This window comes from Thalassophryne amazonica, chromosome 12, assembly GCF_902500255.1.
Source record: "Thalassophryne amazonica chromosome 12, fThaAma1.1, whole genome shotgun sequence".
In the NCBI taxonomy this organism is placed as follows: Eukaryota; Metazoa; Chordata; class Actinopteri; order Batrachoidiformes; family Batrachoididae; genus Thalassophryne; species Thalassophryne amazonica.
The window spans coordinates 70032959-70058050 of NC_047114.1; the positions used below are offsets into that span (position 1 = coordinate 70032959).

At 43.9% G+C, this 25092-nt stretch overlaps 1 protein-coding gene across 1 annotated transcript in view; it reads left to right on the forward strand.

Annotated features, from left to right (window-relative positions):
* tnn (tenascin N) overlaps nt 1–25092 on the forward strand; it is an 81915-nt gene that overhangs the window by 47999 nt on the left and 8824 nt on the right. The window contains exons 9-11 of the mRNA XM_034183224.1: nt 2350–2613; nt 7172–7435; nt 21768–22031. Of these exons, the coding sequence (XP_034039115.1) occupies nt 2350–2613; nt 7172–7435; nt 21768–22031 (792 nt within the window). The remainder of the gene's footprint in view (nt 1–2349; nt 2614–7171; nt 7436–21767; nt 22032–25092) is intronic.

Below are 25092 nucleotides of genomic sequence, written 5' to 3' on the forward strand. Positions count from 1 at the left end.
CTGTCAAGCTTTTTTGTGCACACAACGCTGCTCAGCAAAACAGCAGCACCCGGTAGCTAATGTGAGAACTGTCACAAACACATCATGACAGTCATCTGCTGCCAAAAGTGGAGGAAGCTCTCCTTTTGGAGGAATACGAGTGACGTAGGGGTACTCTTGAGTGTTCCATCAAGTGGTGGTACATGATAGCCACTGTTTTTTGAGGTAAGACACTGACGTTTTGTTGACTAAAATAAGATTAGCCTCTTCTGTACCAGGCTAAAAACTTTCGTTGGGTAACGCAAAACTTTAGCCGACTATAAGCACATTGTGCAACGACTAACGTCAAAAAATTAGTCAACTAAGTGAGTTTATTTGATTAATCTATTATATAATAGATTGTATAGTCTATAATTTATTATGAAAGAATGCAAGTATTTGCTTGTGTACTGAAATTCCTTTCTTTTTAACTGCAGTGCACTATTATAGTCCAAGCATGCTAACCTTTCTTAGCCTAACTGCCAAGAACAAAGAAGTGAAATGGTATTCATCACCTCATGTAAAGACATTTGAGCCTGGGCTACACGTCTCACAGTTCAGTGAACCACTAAAGCAGCTCTCACACCTTTCCAATTTCGGCGCTGAGCTTGACTGAGTAGCGTCTCGGCATGAATCATATGTGTCTCGGGGGATGTTTGGCTGGATTCTGACACCTTGACCACCTTGCACTCAGCTTGATGCAGACTTCACACACCTTGACTTCCAATTTTCATGCCGAGAACAGGAAAAAAAGAAAAAACAACAAAAACAACAACATGCCAGTATATCAAGAGTGTAATCATTGAGTGTAGGCAGGGACATGGTGGCTGCAAGTGCACCAAGCTCCAGCAAAAAAACCAAAAAAAAAACCTTTTGCCGATGTTTACGGAATGGTCTGTGTGTTCAGGAGGACTTCACACCGATCATGGCCAGATGTAAGAGCAACTTAACTACTTTGTCTGTCCTGTTAAATCAAGAATTACTACAAATTAGAGACAAACTGATTTCTCAGTTAGCCAATAATGTCGGCTTATACAGCCTAACATATCAGTATCTGTGTTATTTTTGCTGATAAAAAAACACTTTGGCTGGCGGAAATTGTGTTACTGCATAGATCCAGCAGAAAGCAAGCAGCAAACCTTTGTTTTTACTATGCTGTCAAGCGTGACTGGAACCCCCATCACCTTTTGGTCACATGAGCTACAAGAGACAGAGGCAAAGCGACTAGCTGCCATTCATCTTTAATGAGAGTGGATGTTTTACAGCAAGTGGTTACGTTGCCTGCAAAATCTGTTTTATGCAAATACTGAGTGATGCTGCATGCTGTCTTCCAATATAAGTGAAGGCAGTTTGATGACAACGTGACATACATTGACTGGTTGCTCCAATATGTATGACATTTGACATTTTTTCCTCTTACATTTAGTAAAAATTAGTGAAATTTTTATACTGGCAGATATATCGGTATTCTAAATTTTTTTAACTCCCAAATATTGGTATTAGTATTGGCACCTCAAAAATCCATATCGGTTGGGCTCTACTACAAGTGGCAAGTGTCAGTTTTAAATTCACAGCGAAAATGAGGTTTCAGAACAGGTTTCATACACCCCAAAAAGGGAAGACGCCAATTACTGCTGTGACAGCACTAAAAAACATAATTTGACAAGTCAGACACAAAACCCAAGAACAGTGGCAAATGTAATCTGCATAGTGAAATCCAGTTTTTATCTTTAACCTTTCCTGATGGCCCTGCTGCAGGTGCTGCATATAGGACTTGATGTGTGCACGAGTCACGACGGCCTTCCATCATGTTTAGCCAAACGTGGAGTCTCTATAACAGCATTTAGCTGCTATGTGTGTTTAATATATTCAGATGTCAGATTTCTCCTGACGAGAGAAGCAGACATGTTCTCTCCAATAACCCAACTCATACATCATGCATTTAGACTGCACACGGGTGCATTTGAAATAGGTTCGAAGTCTCTTAGCTAGCTGGTGATATAACTGTGAGCTCAGTGCAGTAACATGAAAGATGTGGGAAGGAGCAGCCACTGAGAGATGAAGATATAGAAATAAACCACACTCAAGAGTTGGAAAGAGAAATTACTCAATGATCTGAAATTAGATTTTATATTAAAATTAATTGTTTATGTATTATTAATGGGTGCATCTGTCATGTGTAGTATGGAAAACTATGCCCTAATATATCACAGCAACAGCAGCCTCCATGTGGATCATTATTTTGTCAGAGTGGGTTTTTGATCCTGATTGTTACCTAATAGTATGTTGTTTATGCTTTAGATTTCTAACCATCTACTACTAACCTTGTAGAATTGGATGCTCCAAATAATGTCTTGGCCCAAGATGAAACAGAGTCCAGCTTCACCGTGTCATGGGATCACACCCAGGCAGAAATTGAGGGCTACATCCTCACCTACAGTTCATCTGAAGGCTCTAGTGAGGAAATCCCAGTAGGACCAGACATCACTTCTTACAGGCTTACTGGTCTGAGGCCAGGAACTCTCTACTCAGTCTACATCTGGGCCATCAAAGGGGACAAAGTCAGCCGGAAGATCTCAACACAAGCAGAGACAGGTTTGTTCAAATCAAAAATAATTTGCAGTAACTAACTATCAGGCTATTGGACCAGTTGGATTCAGGGTTTCCTTAGTTGGTCAGGGACCTATTGGGTTTTTTTTTTTTTTTGTACAAGCAAATATTGCATTCTGCTAATATGTGTCATTTACATTATATCAGGTTGTTACAGTTACTACATTTATTAAACACTTTTAACCTTTTAGTTGCAATGGTTCTGTGAAGGCTCTCAGTTGTCCAGGTGGTTTCCATAGTAGAGAAGCTTGAATCTTTTACTGGACTGGGTTGCTTGACGCGAAGACGTTTCGCTTCAAATCGCAGAAGCTTCCTCAGCTAAAATTCTTGCTCTGGTAGTCTGACTTCTGTCTTGACCCTTGTAGAGAAGAACAAACAGAAGCCACAAAAGCTGGAGTTTTAAACTTAACCAGACTCCTCCTACCAAGAGGCAGACTGCTACAGGCTAGTGACTAAACAATTGCTTTAATTAGCACCTATTGTGCTCTAGTTAGCACCCTCCTAATGACAGGGTAGCTGTCCCTCCTAACGATGGGACTGACGCCTCTCCTGATGGCTCCCCTGATGATGTGAATGACTCACTACCATGAACAAAAGACTGAAACTGCTTTGACCTGAGTACCCCATTGTAAACAGGGGACAAAGCGTGTCTCATTTATGATTAGTTCCACATTATCAAAACTAGAAGCACTCGGAGGGCGCAAACCTCCGCCAAGGCCATAGTGTCACTGACGTCACATGGAATACCCTTTGGCAAAGAGACTTATTCCACATCATTTCACGCATCTACGTCATGTTTCAGATTCAGCGATTAAACCTTTAGATCAGGGGTGGCCAAGTTCGGTCCTCGAGAGCCACCTTCATTACACTCTTAGTTGTCTCCCTGCTCCAACACACCTGAATCCAATGAAAGGCTCATTAAAAGTCTGCTAACGAGTCTTTCATTGGATTCAGGTGTGTTGGAGTAGGGAGACAACTAAGTCAAGAAGGTGGCTCTCAAGGACCGAACTCGGCCACCCCTGCTTTAGATCTTCAGCAAATGTATTTATAAAGAGAAACTGCATGAACTACACAAGTTTTTATTTTCTAATAGGTTTATTCATTGAGGAAAAACAAATGCTAAATTATTGTTGTGTCGTAACTTAGTTTTTGTTCAGCCTTTGTGACCCGTCTTCCTGAAGGTAGATGCAAAAATGTTGAAATTGGCCCTATCCTGCAATGATAAAGAATCCTTAAAAAACTACTGGATCCAGATCATTACCAAAATGTAATGACTTCTAAGTTAGGCCAAGATACACCCCTGGTAAAAATTTCATTGAAATCCGTTGAGGATTTTTTTTGAGTAATCCTGCTAACAAATGAACCAACAAACAAACAAACGGATGTGACCGAAAACATAATCTCCTTGGCGGAGATAACAATAATTATGGCACCAAGGTTTAATCCGCTCCTATTTCAACATATGGGTGATTCTTAGACTACAGGCACTTATTATGTCCTTTGATCATATTGTATGAAAAACAGAAAAAAGGGGAAATTTAACACTTTTATAGTTATCTTTACAATGAAAGTGTGTTAAGAAATTTGTTCTAGTAGTCTATGATGACTTTTTCACCTTTTTTCAGCATCATTATATGCAAATATTGCCGTTTTGTGCTTGTCCCACACCCAGACTTTTGATCTTCAGTGATAAAAATGAATGGTAAAGAAACGTTTTTTCTAATGTTTTAAAATATCTCTGAATAAAATATCAGTAAAATAATCAAAACATAATTGGGGTATTCAATGTCATACAACTGTTGTGATTTTTTTTTCAACAAAATGTAGTTGTCCCACACTATTGCCGTAATTTCCACCACAACACTGTAATGTCCCTAAACAGTTTGTATGAAAGATTGTTTGGGTAGTTTCTATGGAGATAAACAGTGACATCAGAGCACATGTATATAGCGCCAAATCACAACAAACAGTTGCACCAAGGCGCTTTATATTGTAAGGCAATGGTGTGGTGGAAATTACATTTACAAGGCCAATAGTGCCCGTAGTTAAAGAATCACCCATATACCCATGGCTCCTTTCGTATGATATTGTAAGGTGGGTTCCCCGATTTTCCGGGGTTAATGTGTATTTTGTGGGGAGCGAACTCAGAAGACTCTCAAAAACTGACAGGAAACGAAGTTCTATTTTAGATGTTGTATTGAAAGATGCTTTCACTAAACAGAAAGTTGCTACAGCTTGCAAGATGATCGCACAGCGCTCTGCCTGCCTCTTCCACCTGCCCTCAGCTATGCACCCAGATGGGCGGCCGTTGCCCTCAGCGTGGATCAGTAAAGTTATGTGATTGGTTGAAATATGTTGCATTTGACATTTATGTGTGGTGACTGCCCACATTGTATGTAAACAATATGTAAGTAAGTAAACTTTATTTATATAGCACTTTTCACAGACCAGGGTCACAAAGTGCTTCACATGATAAAATCAATAAATACAAAATAACACATACAAACATTTAAAAGAAAATCAAGCTAAAATGCAATTTTAAAAAGGTGAGTCTTAAGTTGCTTTTTAAAAACATCGACAGAGTCTATCGAGCGAAGGGAGCAGGGAAGCTCATTCCAAAGGCGCGGCGCCACGGCTTTAAAAGATCTGTCCCCTCGAGTTTTAAAACAGGTACGGGGAACCATCAGCAGGTTCAGGTTGGAGGACCTCAGGCCCCTGGTGGACACATACGGTTGGATCAGTTCCTTGATGTATTCCGGAGCCTGCCCATGCAGAGCTCTAAATGTAAGCACCAGGATTTTATAATTTGTCCTAAACGAGACAGGGAGCCAATGCAGGGACTTGAGTATTGGGCTAATATGGGCTCTCCTGTGGGTGCAGGTCAGAAGCCGTGCAGTTTTGCACAACCTGCAACCGAGCCAGTTCTTTCTTATTAAGACACGTGAACAGGCTGTTACAGTAATCCAGTCGCAAAGATATAAAAGCATGTACAATCATCTTTAACTCTTCAAAAGACACCATTTTTCGAAGTTTAGAGATATTCCGGATCTGGAAAAAACAATTCCTAACTAACTGTTTCGTATGATGTTCCAGAGACATCCCTTTATCCAAGATAATGCCAAGATTGCGCAGGCTGCCCTTAACTGAACTATTCAGTTCACCAAGGTGCAGCCTAATAGCAGGCATGGCACTCTCCGGAGCAACAATCAATGTTTCAGTCTTATCAGAGTTCAGCTGCAAGCTGTTTTCACTGAGCCATTCCTTAACTTTGGTGAGACAATTGGTTAAAGAATTGAGTTTCTGGGTCTCAGTTGTTTTAAAGGAGCAGTACAGCTGCAGGTCATCAGCATAGAGATGATAGGATACGTCACAAAACTGCTGGATCAACTTGCCGAGAGGGATGATATACAAAAGAAATAAAATAGGTCCCAGAACCGAGCCCTGCGGCACACCCCAAAAAAGGTCAGCAGACTCAGACATCACATTATCAACAGACACACTAAAAGTTCTACCAACCAGTCAAAGTGTCAAAGTAAAACTGTGGCTTGTCTGTGCAGTGTGGTAAGCAAAAGAACAGTATGCATCATGGTGTTCCAGAGGAGATATGAAGTTATCAAATAGACCGAGAACATGCCCATGAGACATACTGCCCAACAATATCATACAAAAGGTTAAGCACAATATTTCATGTATTTTCCTATGAAATTCCAAGTGTATGTGCAACTCGTGCTCCATATTTAAAATTTAAAATTGTGCATTAATGGTCAAGGTTAAAATTTTTCATTCTTTGTTTTTGGTTTTGTGTGTGTGTGTGTGTGTGGGGGGGGGGGTCCACTGTGTTGTTTTTGGTGACATCATCATGGCTTGTCAACACGTGGGATATGTACAATTATTTCTGCACTAATTTTTAATGTATGTAACGTCACGTGCCTATTTTAGTAGACAGAGTGATAAGACTTAAAGTAGTGCATGACAATTTTAAATTTCAGCAGTATATGAACAGGAGTATTGAAGATACGTGTATGTCATAATGTTATCAACAGTAAAGTAGTTCAGTACTCCAGATCATGAAATTCCATCATGAATATTGGTGAAAATGAGAAGAAAGCAGGAGAAAAGACAATGCTTCCAGATTTACATGATGCTGATAAATCCTAATTTAGTATATATAAAAAAAAAGGTTAAATACATATGTTACAGTAATTTTTAGGTGTATCCTGCTAACTCTATGTATGCGTATTAAGCCACGTGTGTTTCAGGAATATATTTCACATTATCATCCACATATATACAACTCATACATGCATTGTTAAATACTACAAACATAAATTACTTTCATGATTTTAACAATCTAATGAATAGGGTGATTGGTAGTATTTAGGCATATATTCTTTAGAGAACATTCGAGCACCTACAGTGTTAAAGATTCCTGTTGATATCTTCAGCTCAGTCTTTTTTTGGTATTGTAGATGTTAGGAATTCATCAAATGTCACATTCCCATGCTGTGTAATTAATCAGTGATGACCACAACCTCTTTTGTAGAACTGGATGCCCCTGCTAACCTGATGGCTGAAGATGAAACAGAATCCAGCTTCAAAGTGTCATGGGATCGAGTCCAGGCAGCGGTTGACGGATACATCCTCACCCATACTTCTTCTGAGGGCTCCAGTGAAGAAATTCCAGTTGGACCACAGAACACATCTTATAGGCTAACTGGTCTGAAGCCTGGAACGCGCTACTCTGTCTCTGGCTGGGCTATCAAGGGGAACAAAACAAGCAAGAAGATCTCAACAGAAGCTGATACAGGTGTCACATGCTTTACATATTAGTGAAAGTGTTGACCAAACAGTTTCACAGCTATGTATCTTAAAATATTAGAAGAGATTCGAGTAGATAGAACTTTATTGATCACCTTGGGAAGACTCGCTCAGGGAAACTGAGGTTCCAGCAGCATTGTATAGCAGCACACAGGGTAAAAATCATACAACAGTAGAGTATCAAAAGTGAAAGTAAAAAAGAAAAACAGTTTGCAAATATAAATACACAATTTAAATACCAGACATACTGATCAATACTGGTTTACTGGCTACTACTGATCCCCTCATTCCTGACCTCTGTCTTCCTGTATTTAGCCAAGACAACTTGCTAGTGAGTCCAAGAGCTAAGAAAAATGTCCATATGGTAGGATAATCAGAGTGAATATGTTTGCGGCTTTAAAATGCATGCATCGGCCTCATCATTCACTCCTGTATTTTCCAATTGTTTATTTGGATGAGGGTAAGCTCCACATCTCAGACATTGATTTCCCCCTCCGGCATTTTCTGTCAACTCTGAGTCGGGTCTTGACTGTTAGCTGGATGGCTATGGCGAGTCTTGATATCTACATGCTCTCATTCCATCATATGTAGAGCAAATGAAGATGCAGTTCAGAACATTCTTTCCAGCTGGTCAAAAACTTCTTCATGTGGCTACTGCAGGAAAAGCAACAGTTCCATCCAGAGTTCCTTTCAAATCTCAGGTGTTTCCCCAGAATATCTTTCATGCTTTCTGTTTGCCTCGGGAGGTGTCCACTACCAGGTTCTTGGCTCACCAAGCTCAACGCAATTCCGTTGTCTCATCACAGCTCTTTGTGTCTGTTTCCATGGAAGACATTTTCAACAGAGACTTCTATGATTTTCCTGAATTTAAGAAAATCGAACAGTTGGAGTTAAGGGATGAAATCCCTCTGGGCAGATCTTCCCAGCACACCATCACCACATGCTTCCATTAATTTTTATCATGAACATGAAATCTCCTCATAGGATTCTGGAATAATTAAGTTCCTTAATTGGAATAAGTGGATATAGAAAATGAATCAATAAGTTGATCATTTCTTTTTTATTTTTGTACACAACCTGCCCCGACCCCTTGTAGTTGCTCTGATGCAAATCACATGAATTGGGCAGCACAGTGGCTTAGTGGTTAGCACTGTTGCATCACAGTAAGAAGGTCATGGATTTGATTCCCACCTGTGGCCTTTCTGTGTGGAGTTTGCATGTTCTCCCCGTGTTTGCGTGGGTTTCCTCTGAGTGCTCCGGTTTCCTCACACATTTAAAAACACGCCGGTTAGGTGAACTGGAAACCTTATAATTGTCCAGGTCTCCCTTGCAACAGAGGTCTCTATCTCAATGGGACTAACCTGGTTAAATAAAGGCTAAATTAAATAATGAATAAAAGCTGCTCTGATGGTGGAGTAGTTATGAAGAACTGAGGCTACCTCAAGAATTTGTTATGGAGTCTGACCAGATACCATTATATCAACCTTGGACCCCATAAGAAAAATTATTATAGTGCCCACAGTATTTTATCAAAGTCGTTCAACATAAGCAAAATTGAAGATAAGTATATACATGACAATGACATGAAATATCAGCTCAATAAGTATAACGGTGCATGATGGATTAGTGGTTATCACTGATGTCTCACAGCAGGAAGGTTGTGAGATTGCTTCCCACCCGTTATATGTGGAATTTGCATGGTGTCTGAGTGAATTTCCTCCCATTTAGGTTCGGCTTCTTTCTCTGTTCCTGACTAAGGCAGCATCTCTACTTCTGGAGTTGGTCCTCTGGTACTGGACTGTGGCTCCCCACTGCTCCTAGTGGTTGCATTGTGCACTGAAAAAATAACTAATTTAAAAAAGCCTTACAATTGGTAAGCTCAAGTTTGTCAACTGACAAATTTAAGTTCAAACAACTTAATTCATTCAGGTTTTACAATTGTAAAGCTTTTTCAAGTTGGTTCAACTATCCTCTTTTTTCAGTATGTCTAACTGCAATTCGGATGGGTTAAATGCAGAGGACAAATTTTGTTGTATGTATGTACATTGACAATAAAGGCCTCTCGTCTTCTAAAATATATCAATAAATATACCCCTGGAGTACCCCAGGTGTACTAGAGTTATAAAACATAAGTGCTTGTCGTGCATCTTCTCAAGAGCAATCACAAATTTTCACACAACTCTGTAAAACTAAAATACACTGAGTGCTTTATTACCTGGTACTGTCTTTTACAGCCTGTTTGCCTGGCTAGCAATATTTGTTGAAACTGCAAAGGAGCAAAATAAGCACAATGGCATATATCAATTTAACAGCATTTTCATGACTAAATCGTTCAAGCTAATGTTTCTTTGGTTTCATAGTGCTGTTATTACACAGACATTTATGCATATATTCTTTTTGTCTCTTCCTTCACCCGCAGCTCTCTACTCTGGGAATTATTTGATTTGAAGACAGACTGATGTGTGGTATTGGGGTGCTGTAAATTCCAACGGTAATGTAATCTCAGTCTGTAGAAGAAAAGTATGTAGGACAGCTTCAGTTCATTTTGTTGCTGTTGTAAAAGTAATATTGCAGTTTAACTGCCAGAAGCAAGAATTTCATAAGTAATACACAACATTTGTTCTAATATGCCAAATGAATAATCTTGTTGTACACAAAGTGTGTGTCATCACTGAAAGAAGGACTAGAGTGTAAATAATCTACTGATTATTAATTTGAGTCATGACACCCTATTTTGATCACACTTCCTGTAAATCAAGGGTATTCAATTAAGTTTCAAAAAGGTCCAGTTCATTTCAGTTTGGTGGGCTCAGGGTCTCATCACTGCTTTTTGCAGATGATGTGGTCCTGTTGGCTTCATCGGCTGGTGACCTCCAAGACTCACTGCATCGCTTCACAGCCGAGTGTGAAGCGGCTGGGATGAGGATCAGCACCTCTATATTTGAGGCCATGGTTCTCAGCAGGAACTGATGGCAAATGGTAAATGGACTGCATTTATATAGCGCTTTTCCATCTGTATCAGATGCTCAAAGCGCTTTACAATTATGCCTCACAAGGCGCTTGCTACACACGGGGAGCAATAGGGGATTAAAGGCCTTGCTCAAGGGCCCTTAGTGATTTTCCAGTCAGGCGGGGATTTGAACCCATGATCTTCTGGACTCAAGCCCAACACCTTAACCACTAGACCCCCATGGATTGCCATGGATGCCATGGCCTTTATTGTCAATGTACGTACATACATACAAGAAAATTTGTCATCTGCATCTAACCCATCCGAATTACAGTTAGACATACTGAAAAAAGAGGATAGTTGAACCAACTTAATGGATTGTCTACTCCACGTAGGGAATACGGCCTTGCCCCAAGTGAAGGAGTTCAAGTACCTTGGGGTCTTGTTCACGAGTGAGGAGACAATGGAGCGTGAGATTGGCCGGAGAATTGGCGCAGCAGGGGCGGTATTGCATTCGCTCTACCGTACTGTTGTGACGATAATGGAGCTGAGCCAAAAGGCGAAGCTCTCGATCTACTAGTCAGTGTTGTGTGGGCCGCCAGAAGAGGAGGTACTGCTGGCCCACCACCAGAGGGCGCCCTGCCTGAAGTGCGGGCTTCAGGCACGAGAGGGCGCTGCCGCCACGGACACAGCCGGGAGTGACAGCTGTTACTCATTACTTCCTGACAGCTGTCACTCATTCTTCATCATCTCACTCCATAAAACCCAGACGTCATCTCCACCTCATCGCCGAGATATCGTACTTCTTTGGAGGTAATATCCTCAGCCATTTGTGTTTACAATATAATCTGTATATTGTGAGTGTTTGCAGGAGTACCGGTCCCTCTGTCTGTGGAAGCTGAGTGAGTGCTGGACGGCACTCTTTTCCCCTGAGGAATCACTGCGGTACTCTGCAGAATATTGTGATAGAGGTGGAGGTGGCATTCCCACCGCTGTTGTTACAGGGTGTACACACACCCACACTTGACTGTCTTTGTTCTCGCCAGCAGTACCAGATCCGACAGTTGGGGACGGTGATCACCTGGGAATTCGGGACTTGGCGGCTCCAGTATTCACCAGGTTCAGTGGCGGCGGAAATCGTGTGGTTCCGGCTCATCTCAGGACAGACGTCTTCTATCCTCGAGCCTGCCCACACGTCACCTTTGTAATTTGACTGTAATTATATTCTGAGATTGTCTGTATTTCGTTGTGCACATTTCACAACATTAAATTGTTACTTTTTGGCTCATCTACTGACCGTTCATTTGCGCCCCCTGTTGTGGGTCCGTGTCACTACACTTTCACAACAGGATATCTCGGCCAGCATCATGGACTCTGAGGGGCGTCACCCGGCTGTTGAACGACCAGTGGGAGAGCAGGGAGCGCAGGCGTCTGCAGGAGGCGTGATTGGTGAGCTGCAGCACATTCTCACCGCCTTTACGGCTCGGTTGGATCAAATGACCGAGCAAAACATCCTCCTGAACCGCAGGGTGGAGGCTCTCTCAGCGCAGATGGCGGCGAGCGCTCAGGGCGCTGCTGCAGCTCCTCCTCCTGCCGACCCTGTGCAGGATATGAACGTTCCAGTGGTGGTTCAACAACCCCTCCCACCATCCCCTGAAGCATACATAAGCCCTCCTGAGCCCAACGGAGGTTGTGTGGAGACATGCGTGGACTTTCTCATGCAGTGTTCGCTCGTCTTCACACAACGTCCCGTCATGTACGCGTCAGATGCTAGTAAAATAGCTTATGTGATTGCTCTGCTTCGGGGTAAGGCACGCGCCTGGGCTACGGCGCTCTGGGAACAGAACTCACAGTTGTTATCAGCATACACTGGGTTTGTGGGGGAGTTCAGAACAGTGTTTGATCACCCTAACAGAGGAGAGACCGCTTCCACAATGCTGCTGTCAATGCGACAGGGGCGCCGGTGTGCAGCCGAATATGCAGTCGACTTCCGCATGGCGGCTGCGAGGTCCGGCTGGAATGACGTTGCGCTCTGCGCCACCTTCATAAACGGACTGTCGTTAGTCCTGAAGGGGCATCTGGTAGCTAAGGAGGAACCGCGGGATTTAGATGGGCTTATCGATCTCGTTATACGGTTAGACAATTGGTTGGAGGAACGCCGTCGGGAGTGAGGCGAAGGACGTGGCCGGGCACGCGCCGCCCCTCTCCCTTCCGGTTTCGAAAAGGGGCCGCCCTCCCCACGCTCCACAGCCGCAGCGCTCTGTGGGGCAACAGCTCCCCCTGCTGACGTTGTTAGGGAAACGCACAGGGCCAAAATGAGGAGGCTGATTTGCGGGGAGTGTTTTCTCTGCAGCTCAAAAGAGCACACACAGAAAAACTGCCCCAAACGGCCACAACAACAACCGCCCTCAGAGACTGGGCTAAGGGGGGGTCAAAACATTCACATGAGACACACACAGATTGCCACACGACTCCCAGTTACAATCCTGAGCGGGGATTTAACCCTTCAAGCCCCAGCACTGGTGGACACGGGGTCAGAAGGGAATTTGCTAGACAGCAGATGGGCAAGGGAGGTAGGGCTCCCTCTGGTGGTGCTTCCTTCACCATTGCAGGTTCGGGCACTAGATGGCACCCCCCTGCATGGAGCTAAAATCTTTACTAAGCTGGATCTTAGAAATGCGTATCACCTGGTTCGGATCCGGAAGGGAGACGAATGGAAGACGGCATTTAACACCCCGTTAGGTCACTTTGAGTACCTGGTCATGCCGTTCGGCCTCACCAACGCCCCCACGACGTTCCAAGCCTTGGTTAACGACGTCTTGCGGGACTTCCTGCACCGATTCGTCTTCGTATATCTGGACGATATTCTCATCTTTTCTCCGGATCCTGAGACCCATGTCCAGCATGTACGTCAGGTCCTGCAGCGGTTGTTAGAGAACCAACTGTTTGTGAAGGGCGAGAAGTGCGAGTTTCACCGCACATCTTTGTCCTTCCTGGGGTTTATCATCTCCTCTAACTCCGTCGCCCCTGATCCGGCCAAGGTTGCGGCGGTGAGAGATTGGCCCCAACCAACAAGCCGTAGGAAGCTGCAACAGTTCCTCGGCTTCGCTAATTTCTATAGGAGGTTCATTAAGGACTACAGTCAGGTAGTTAGCCCCTGACAGCCCTGACCTCTCCAAAAGTCCCCTTCACCTGGTCGGATCGGTGCAAAGCCGCGTTCAAGGAGTTGAAACAACGGTTCTCTACTGCGCCAGTTTTGGTGCAGCCCGACCCTAGCCGCCAGTTCGTGGTTGAAGTGGACGCCTCTGACTCAGGGATAGGAGCCGTGCTGTCCCAGAGCGGAGAGACCGATAAGGTTCTTCACCTGTGTGCCTACTTTTCACGCAGTTTGACCCCGGCTGAACGGAACTATGACGTCGGCAATCGAGAACTCCTTGCGGTGAAAGAGGCTCTTGAGGAGTGGAGACACCTGTTGGAGGGAGCGTCTGTGCCGTTCACGGTTGTCACTGACCATCGGAACCTGGAGTATATCAGGACCGCCAAGCGGCTGAACCCCAGGCAAGCCCGCTGGTCACTGTTCTTCGGGCGTTTTGACTTCCGGATCACCTATCACCCCGGGACCAAGAACCAGAGGTCGGATGCCTTGTCCCGGGTACATGAAGAGGAGGTCAAAACTGCACTGTCGGATCCACTGGAGCCCATCCTGCCGGAGTCCACTATCGTGGTCACCCTCACCTGGGACGTGGAGAAGATTGTCCGGGAGGCCCTGGCACGGAGCCCGGACCCAGGAACAGGTCCGAAGAACCGTTTGTATGTCCCACCAGAGGCCAGAGCTGCAGTCTTGGACTTCTGTCACGGTTCCAAGCTCTCCTGTCATCCAGGGGTGCGAAGGACCGTGGCAGTTGTCCGGCAGCGCTTCTGGTAGGCGTCTATGGAGGCCGACGTCCGGGAGTACATCCAGGCCTGCACCACCTGTGCCAGGGGCAAGGCAGACCATAAAAGGTCCCAAGGACTTCTCCAGCCGTTACCTGTGCCTCATTGCCCCTGGTCCCACATCGGCCTGGATTTCGTCACGGGCCTCCCGCCGTCCCAGGGCAACACCACCATCTTCACGATAGTGGACCGATTCTCCAAGGCGGCCCACTTCGTGGCCCTCCCAAAGCTCCCAACAGCCCAGGAGACAGCAGACCTCCTGGTCCACCACGTCGTCCGTCTGCATGGGATACCCACCGACATCGTCTCTGATCGTGGTCCCCAGTTCTCCTCACACGTCTGGAGGAGCTTCTGCAGGGAACTGGGGGCCACCGTGAGCCTCTCGTCCGGGTACCATCCACAAACGAACGGACAGGCAGAGCGGGCCAACCAGGAGCTGGAACAGACCCTCCGCTGTGTAACATCCGCGCACCCGACGGCCTGGAGTAACCATCTGGCCTGGATCGAGTATGCGCATAACAGCCAGGTGTCTTCTGCCACCGGCCTCTCCCCATTTGAGGTGTGTTTGGGGTACCAGCCCCCATTATTTCCCGTGGTGGAGGGAGAGGTCGGTGTGCCCTCGGTCCGGGCCCACCTTCGGAGGTGCCGTCGGGTGTGGCGCACCGCCCGTTCTGCCTTGTTGAAAGCCCGGACGAGGGCCAAGACCCATGCAGACCGCCGGCGGTCCCCGGCCCCTGCATACCAGCCCGGGCAGGAGGTGTGGTTGTCGACGAAGGACATCCCCCTACAAGTACAGTCACCTAAACTAATGGACAGGTTCCTTGGCCCATTTCGCATCCTCAAGGTCCTCAGCCCTGCCGCAGTGAAGCTCCAGCTCCCAGCTTCACTGCGGATCCACCCGGTGTTCCACGTCTCCAAACTCAAACCGTACCACACCTCACCCCTCTGTGCTCCCGGTCCGGCGCCGCCTCCTGCCCGGATCATTGACGGGGAGCCAGCTTGGACAGTGCGCCGGCTCCTGGACGTCCGTTGAATGGGCCGAGGGTTCCAATATCTGGTGGACTGGGAGGGGTATGGACCCGAAGAACGCTCCTGGGTGAAGAGGAGCTTCATCCTGGATCCGGCCCTCCTGGCCGATTTCTACCGCCGACACCCCGATAAACCTGGTCGGGCGCCAGGAGGCACCCGTTGAGGGGGGGGGGGGGTCCTGTTGTGTGGGCCGCTAGAAGAGGAGGTACTGCTGGCCCACCACCAGAGGGCGCCCTGCCTGAAGTGCGGGCTTCAGGCACGAGAGGGCGCTGCCGCCATGGACACAGCCGGGAGTGACAGCTGTTACTCATTACTTCCTGACAGCTGTCACTCATTCTTCATCATCTCACTCCATAAAACCCAGACGTCATCTCCACCTCATCGCCGAGATATCGTACTTCTTTGGAGGTAATATCCTCAGCCATTTGTGTTTACAATATAATCTGTATATTGTGAGTGTTTGCAGGAGTACCGGTCCCTCTGTCTGTGGAAGCTGAGTGAGTGCTGGACGGCACTCTTTTCCCCTGAGGAATCACTGCGGTACTCTGCAGAATATTGTGTTAGAGGTGGAGGTGGCATTCCCACCGCTGTTGTTACAGGGTGTACACACACCCACACTTGACTGTCTTTGTTCTCGCCAGCAGTACCAGATCCGACAGTTGGGGACGGTGATCACCTGGGAATTCGGGACTTGGCGGCTCCAGGATTCACCAGGTTCAGTGGTGGCGGAAATCATGTGGTTCCGGCTCATCTCAGGACAGACGTCTTCTATCCTCGAGCCTGCCCACACGTCACCTTTGTAATTTGACTGTAATTATATTCTGAGATTGTCTGTATTTCGTTGTGCACATTTCACAACATTAAATTGTTACTTTTTGGCTCATCTATTGACCGTTCATTTGCGCCCCCTGTTGTGGGTCCGTGTCACTACACTTTCACAACAGTCAGTCTTCGTTCCTACTCTCATCTATGGTCATGAGCGTTGGGTCATGACCAAAAGAACTAGATTGCAGGTACAAGCTGCCGAAATGGGCTTCCTCAGGAGGGTGGCTGGTGTCTCCCTTAGAGATAGGGTGAGAAGTTTTGTCATCCGTGGGAGGCTCGGAGTAGAGTCGTTGCTCCTTCGTGTTGAAAGGAGCCACCTGAGGTGGTTTGGGCATCTTGTAAGGATGCCCCCTGGGCGCCTCCCAAGGGAGGTGTTCTAGGCATGTCCATCTGGGAAGAGACCCTGGGGAAGACCCAGGACTAGGTGGAGAGATTATATCTCCACACTGGCCTGGGAACACCTTGGGATCCCCCAGTCAGAGATGGTCAATGTGGCATGGGAAAGGGAAGTCTGGGGTCCCCTGCTGGAGCTGTTTCCCCTGCGACCCAAATCTGGAAAAGCAGTTGAAGATGAGTGATGAGTCCAGTTCGAGGAAATTTCCTCAAGCAAAGGTTCAGAACATCATAATGTCTACGTTTCAATGCCAAGTAGCCTCATAGTTGTATCAGTGTCTGTAATCAATAAGTGATTGTCAAATAAAATAAAGAAAGTACCATTAATAGTATTTAAGCAATGTTTGTTACCTCCGCCAAGGAGGTTATGTTTTCGGTCGAGTTTGTTTGTTTGTTTGTTTGTCTGTTTGTCAGCAGGGTAACTCAAAAAGTTTTGAATGGATTTTGATGAAAGTTTGTGGAGTGGTTGGAAATGACAAGAGGAACAAGTGATTAAAATTTAGTGGTGATCCGGATCACGATCCGGATCCAGGAATTTTTTAAAGGATTCTTCACCATTGCGGGATAGGGGGAATTTTGACATTCTAGTTTCTAACTCCACAAAAACAAGGCAGAAAGGCTTGAAAAAAATTAGGGTGTAACATAGTCAAATGTTCTATCAAACAACAAAGTTTGGTGATGATCGGATCCAGATTCCGGATCTGGTGATCCAGAATATGCAAAAATATAGGGAAAATAGAAAATGTGTCAGTGTGAGGTGACAAATGAAGCTAGAGATGCACAACTAACACCAAATTGTAGCTGAATCTGTCCTGATTCAGTAAGATGTCATCAGATTTGATGTAGCTTCAAATGTTATGGAGCTAGATCCAGAAGAAAACCGCCATTACCGAAAAATTGTTTTTATACAATAACGTTTGAACTAATAAAGACATAAAAGTGATTCCAAGTTCTAGTGGTATGTTTTTGTGGTCAAGGATGTCAAATATAAAGGAAAGAAAAGTGTATGTATCATAGTTTTGGTTGTAACACTGAATTGTTGAATAGATCACTGTGCCAAGGAGGGAACCTCTTTAGGGTCAGTGACCCTATGGCCTTGTGTAGCACATGCAACACTTAAAAAATAGTTCTATTTCAGAATTTACTGTTATTTATTTAGAGAAGTGTTTCATAAATGTTAAAAAAAATTCATATATTTGCAGTTTAGTTGAATAATAAATTGAATTTTGTCTCATTTGTTTTTGTCTATAAGCACATGCAATATCAATATCAGTGCTCAGATGACACGTAGCTTCTGGGAAAGGTGCAGGTTGCAATAAACTGTGATGCCAAGCGCTAAGGATACATGCTATCCAGTCACAGCAGATGAAACTTTTTTTTACTACAAACATCATTGTTAGACTTTTTTAGGTTCACTGATTCCACGGTGTGTAGATGTTATGGCGTCAGTGACCCCATGGCCTTGGCGGAGGTTTGCACTCTCCGAGTGCTTCTGTTGTATGGCTGGGGGTGCCTGGCTGTCTTCTGTTTCTGTCTTTTGTTTTTCCTTCCAGGTGGCACGCATTTAGGACTGAGTGGCTGTGTGGCTGAGTTATCAGGACCTCACCCTGACCACCTGAGGCTGATCATGTGCAGCTCGTCAGGACTCACAGCTGTGGTGCATCTATATGGATTGGAGCATGGTGGCATTTAAGTCTGGAGTACACAGTGTGTATTTGCCAGAGATTCGACCTTGTGACCAGACGGGTGAGATCGTCGTCTTGAGAGCCATCTCATCATCATGGATGCAGAGACCGTCCAGGTTTGATGCCATGGTCTGTGAAAGAGGAGGGGGTGAGGTCTCACGCTCGTCAGCACACTTCCTGAGGTACGTTAGGTTTTGTGACTAACATTAGCACAGTCAGTAAATGTGGTGTCCCTCACACCTTATTATATTGAGCTGTTATGTTAGTCGTTTAATCAGCTTCCACTGCAGTTGAGAATGTGAACTGGGTGTTCCATGCCTGCAGGGTGGGAAGCTGATTAGTGATTAAGCCAGGAAGTGTTTGCTGTTTATGTACACCTTTGAGTGGTCTCTCTGTGTGTGGATTGTGGACTCACATGATGGTTTCTTCTTTCACAGACTCGGTTTGTCGCAGCCACCTGGGGGGTGTCGGCGGGGTCCTTGGGTCCGAATTGTTTCTGGCTCCGGACCGTTTGTGCTGCCTGGAGCGCACCGTATTACCACCTCACCAGACCGCGCACTCATTTGTTTGTATTTATCACATCACTGTTATGTTATTAAATTCAGTTATCCTTTGTACCGTGCTCTGCTTATTTCATACTGGGTCCTTCAAACGCTGGTCGGTTCTCCGTCCTGCGTCCGACACATAACAGCTTCTAGTTCTTAATGTTCACATTAAACTCGAGGGTACCCTAACAATAAATGTTCGTTTTGTATTTTAAGTAAATAAGGTTTGCATTTAAAAATAAAATGAACTTTTGAAAAAGGCTTCTTAATATAATGTGCTTTAATTTAAAATAAATAAATAAAAAGTGAAGGTTGATTTACTTGCGAAGTGAATGATTGTGTCAGGATTCTGGTTGACTGATCATAGTGGGGTCTTATAGCTACAGTCTTTAGAGTATATGAGACAAACTGGTTTTGAACTCCCTGTGGGAAGTATGGACATATACGATTCTGTCCATTTTGCTTTAAAAGCTCTGATCTATTTTTCCTCATTTTAGAGTGTCTGTTTCCTTTCCCTTCCTAGCGTGTCTGTTTGCCATTGCAGGAGAATGAAGGCTGAAGCCTTTTGGGTCCCGGTGCTTCCTGAGTTGGTGTATAGTTGTGAGACTTGAATGCTAATGAGTGACCTAAAGTGATGACGACATGTTTTTGGTATCAAGTCTCTTTGGAGGATTCTTCAGAGCCACTGGAATAGCGTTGTGCTGGATAAACATTTACTTGGGTAGATTCAGATGAGTATCAGCTGCACTGTGAGAAAGTGTCAGCTATGACATTATGGCCACGTGGCACATTCCTGTCGATGATCCAACACACAGGTGCCGTACGGTGCCCTGACACTTACACAACTTTTATCCACGCACTTGCACACACTCTGCCATGCAGGAGAGTAAACTTGCTGCAAACCATTGTAAACCATTGTAAACTGTGTGTGGCTTTGTGCAAGTGTGCAAAGAAAATTTTGAAATGTTCAAAATTGCCATCACACATTAATTACATGAACTTCACGTGAACATTGTGCAAACAATTAAAAACACTGCGTGTGAATGCGAGTGATTGTGTCAATGCACCGCATTAGAGCGCAGCTCATCTGATTGATTATAATGAGATGCTAAATCGATCATAAACATACTTTACAGCTATCATAAGAAGAAATGAACATGCAACTGTTTTACCAAGCCATTACAATATCAATATTACTAATAATTACCTTTTAGATGGTTCCAAATGTGTTCTCCACCTCATGAAGCACAGGAAAAAAGAGAAAGAAAAGCTGTAGGTGATTCTGAAGGCGATTAGAGGTGTTTAACAGCCAACCTCTGAGAGAAAATGAATAATCCGCTATGAAATAATTATTTTATATAAGCAGCGTCTAGCGCACATGCCGTGCTTTGTTCCGCCGCCTGCCACATGCTCTATGCTGGATGCAGCACATATGAAATAATTATTTTGTAGCAGATTAATCATTTTCTCTGCAAGTTGTCTGTTGAAAACGGCTCTAATCGCTTCCTGAATCCCAGAGAACCACTCCAGCAGTGCTGATCGCACGCACGCACTGAATGAGCTGGAGAAAGCATTTGGAGCCATCTAAAAAGGTAATTATTTGTCATGTTTACATTGTCATGGCTTGATAAAACAGTTAAATTTTCTTTCTGTCTTGTGTGCAGCTGTAAAAGTATGTTTATGATAGATTTAACATCTCGTTATAATCCTTCAGACGAGCTGTGCTCTGATGCGATCCGCTGATGCAACCACTTGCTCTGTTCACTTTTTCTTTACTCCACTTGAAAGCTACACATTGTGTTGGCAAACAGATCGTGCCACGTAGCATGACATTTATGAGTGAAGGATTTTTTTGAACATTTCAAAATTCTGCTTGTGGAATTGCATGTGCCAGCGCCCCCTCACGTTCAGTCTGCACCTGTTAAAGATGAGTTTACTCTCCTGCGTGACACAGGTTGTGCAAGTGCGTGAATCAAAGTCATGCACATGTCAATGCACCTTTAGACTCTTTAAACCTGACCTTATCCCCGCTCTTGAAAGCCTCCTCCTTCTCCATCCTCAGCTGTCTCAGATTAGGACTGAACCAGGGTTTGTCATTGTTGTACCTCACCGTGGTTTGTGATGCAATGCAGCAGTCCTCACAGAAGCTGATACATGAAGTCACAGCATCTGTGTACTCATCCAGACTGTTGGTGGCAGTGTTGAACACATCCCAGTCCGTTTTTTCTAAACATGCCTGTAGATCCTCCACAGCTTCATTGCTCCACAGTTTAGATGTCTTCACTGCAGGTTTGCAGAGCTTTAATTTCTGCCTGTAGATAGGAATCACTTTTTTTTCTGTCAAATACCACCACTGAGTGTCAATCCCTCTGTGTTTATATGTTCCTGTCCATTGCCCATCGAACAGCACACCTGACAATACTCTCCTTGTCGGTGGTGAGGCGACATCATGGTGTTTCTTCAGGCTAAGGCTGACAGAGGTCTATGGAATTAGGTCCACCCACCAGACAGACAACTGCAAGTTATAACCCCCCCCCCCCCCTTCCCCCACACCCATGGTGGTCTATGGTGAAATCCCTTTCTGATGCCTTATGATGGCAATGTACCAACCTGGTGCCTGACTCCACCTCATTTTACGACCAATATGCCAATGGTTGTATAGATGAAAACAACAGTATGAGTGCTTAACTTGAAAATGACAACTATGTGAGTCAGAAACTAACACCGGCACTTGCGCTTCGTCATTCACTGTTTTGCACCATTTATTTATCTAATACATTTTCTGCTGCACTAAATTAAGGTAAATATCATTTCCTAGTCAGTCAAGAGCATATTCGCTCACATTTCTGCAACTGTAGGTAAATTATTTAATTTTCAGATTTATCTGTTAAACTGTAGCGCTGTTGCTCTTGTGCTCTGCCTCAGTCATATATTAATATCCTCCACTGACATTTTCTCCAGAACTTGATGCTCCCACTAACCTCCTTACCCAAGATGAAACAGAATCCGGCTTCAGTGTATCATGGGATCATGTCCAGTCAGAAATTGATGGATATATCCTCGCATACACCTCTGCTGAAGGATCGAGTGAGGAAATTCCACTGGGACCTGACAACACCTCTTACAGTCTGAGTAGTTTAAGGCCTGGAGTCCTCTACAATGTTTACATCTGGGCCATCAAAGATGACAAAGACAGCAAGAAGACCTCTACACAAGCTGAAACAGGTTATTATACTGATTCCCAAGAACGTTCCCTGTGAATTTGAAGACTCTGGCAGTAATAGGACTGGACTTATGCTGAGCACAGACAGACAGATGGGCGGACAAATGCAAAGTCTTTGCAATACCCGATGATCATATTTGATGGTCCCGGGTAAAAGTGGCTCAAGAGGCTATAAAAGTAGCAAGACGTCAACTAATACTGAATAAATATCACTGAATTTATAACCTCACAAAACATTTTTCAGATAGATTTACATGAAAATTAGGACATGTTGCAACAACATCCAGCAAAAATATTAACTTAGTCAAATGAATATATATTACCCATTGTTCAACTTATTTAATTTTGAGTAAAAACTTTAGTTTTTATTTTAGCCAGAAACACTTCCCTGAGGCCATGTCTTATATGTTAGTTTGTGGTGAAAATAGCTGCACCAAGAGATGCGTGGTGATTCCAACACTGGCATCTTTGTGTGAAACAGATGATGTGTAACATCATCTGGGAGCACTAAAAGAAGTCCGGATCGGCTTAATTAGGCAGCAAAAGGCCTGATCCTTTTGTAAACTTCAGACCGGCGTCTTGCTGCAGTCCAATGGGCATATGTACCACGTCAAAAGGAATCATCAGGGGTGTGTAAAAGCAGTTGTTATTACTTTTGAGGTTTTATTGCTGCTCTTGATATGCATCATTAATATGTCGCTTAAAACCTTGTAGAAGAAACTAGTGAATTTGCCTTGCTTTTGTTTTTAATAGTTTGTCACGATTCACACTCATGTTCTGATTTAACAGGGGGTTAAAGGAGTTTAATTATTTTCACCTGCCATGAAACTGATGATTAGATCAAAAAGGTGCTGCTATCATATAAACTGGTGGATTTTCCGTTTCTCTTCTTTACGACAGGAACACTGAAAGCGTGACTCTTGATTTCACTGAATAATTTAAGATGACTCTAATCTCTTCTCTAATTGCTTCAGCCAGGTGGTGGAGTTAATGTGACAGCATGTGACTTTATGTCTGTTAAAATTTTCAGTGTGTTACCTTCATCATCCAAATGTAAATGAGCGAGAGGACAGAACTTGTTTTATCTGTGGTGGCACATGGTTCCTCTTCAGGTGTTTAAAAAAAAAAAAAAAAAATCATCAACAGTTTCTCCAGGAATGCTGTCAAATGTAATGTAATGTGATGTAAGATGAGGAAGACAAATGGGAATAATTTAGTTTCAAATTAATTTACTTATATAATCCTCCCCACCTCAAGCACATTGGTTAAAAACTCACTTGGACATTTTCAAGGAAGAACCTTTAAGCAGACCTGACTCAGAGGGCTGACCGTCTGCTTTGGCCATACTACCAGCACCTTAAATTTGTGGTTGACCCATGTTTAGTTATGCTGTTGGCCTTTGAGATCAGGAGATGCCTGGAAAGAGCTTATGGAGTCATGCAGACACTCTACACATATGGCCAATATCTCTGGAGTGGAACGAAGGTCCTTGTGCTTTCTGTCTTACCATGCAAGTCTTACAAAAAATAGAGTAACAGGTGACAATTAGATGTCAAGCACATGCTCCCATAGTTGTTGTGTTTGAAATATTCTGATCCTGATAAAACATAAAAATAAAAGCAGAACTATCATACATCTGAGTTACTGATCACACATGAGCTGTGTTGTGACAATCCATTGCTCCAAGTCCACAGCCCATGGCACAAGTCTATTTGGGACTTATCGAACCATTGCTATTGCTATGTAAGCTAAAAACAGTTTACCTTGACAAATCAAAAAAGCTTTTGCTACAACGTACACTCTGTTTGAAAGTTTGTTATATGTTTTGTCACAATGCACAGGTTTTGTCCCACAACTTAATGACACATTTTCTAATGCTGGGTTGAAAAAGACTGAAAATTTTCATTTTAACTTTTTTATTTTTTAATTGCAAGACTCATCTCATCATCTACTGGCCAGAAAATGGGAGTGTTCATGGCAGTATGATCAGCATTTGCCACCACACATTTGCTAAAAGTGCTGAATTCACTTAAACTGAATTTTAAGTTTTCAAATCGCCTTTTTTTAACAAATGAAAAAAAGACATATTTACAGATTTATTTGTAAAGCCCACCACACATTTCAATAAGTTTTGTGCTATACCGACCAACCAATCACTTGTGTCAGGAAAATAATTTACCCGTAATGCATTATGGCATGTGTGTCTCAACGCTAAAACTTTCAAAATTAGTGCATTACTTTAAAACTAAAACATATAGCTGATATTTTCACTTTGTAAAATGACAGACGTGAGATTATTTTCAGTAACTTCTCCGGTATTAGTTTGTTTAAAATTTTAACCATAAGTCAAAACAGTCTGCCAGTGCATGACTTGTGTGATATGCTGGCGAGTCTGCACGGTGTGAAGAATTTTTTTCCCCCTCCCTCTTCTTTTCGCTCTTCTTTTTCCTTTCCTTATGGTCACCAGGTCTCTTTTGCTGAAAGAAGGCTGATCTGAGACAGAAGCGATGGCTTATTGTTGTGTCAGTAGCTCCTAGTGTACTGAAGTCAATACTGAAAGTTATCGGTTTAGCTTTTATCTGTAACTTCCGCTAAATTGTTTAGGGGTTTATTGGTTTAGCTTTAGAAAAGTTCACTTTTCAGTTAGTGGATTAATGGTTATCGAAGCAAACTTGTGTTAGCTGTGCCCACCACTGGTCTGTGTGTGTCAGCAAGAAAAGAGAATCGTCCGCCATTTAATTCACACATTTTTTTTCGTTCTTCATAATGTTCATAATGTTCCATTTCTGTGGGACAGTGCAGGAATGTTCTCTGGTGTGGACTGTAAGAGAATTTTTCCCCATAGCTGTGTTCTCCTGCTGCAGCAGTGTGCTGCGCAGCGATTGCTGCAGGCGTGAGTTTTGTATGGGAGACTGGGACCATTCTCCCTCTGAAATTTTTTTAATTTTTAGTTCTCTGAAACACTATTGCCTGGATTTTGATGGCCAAATTTTGTGAAGTAGTATTAATATGCTGCATAACTAGACAATCAGGTAACAGCTCAAAAACGGTTTTAATAACACA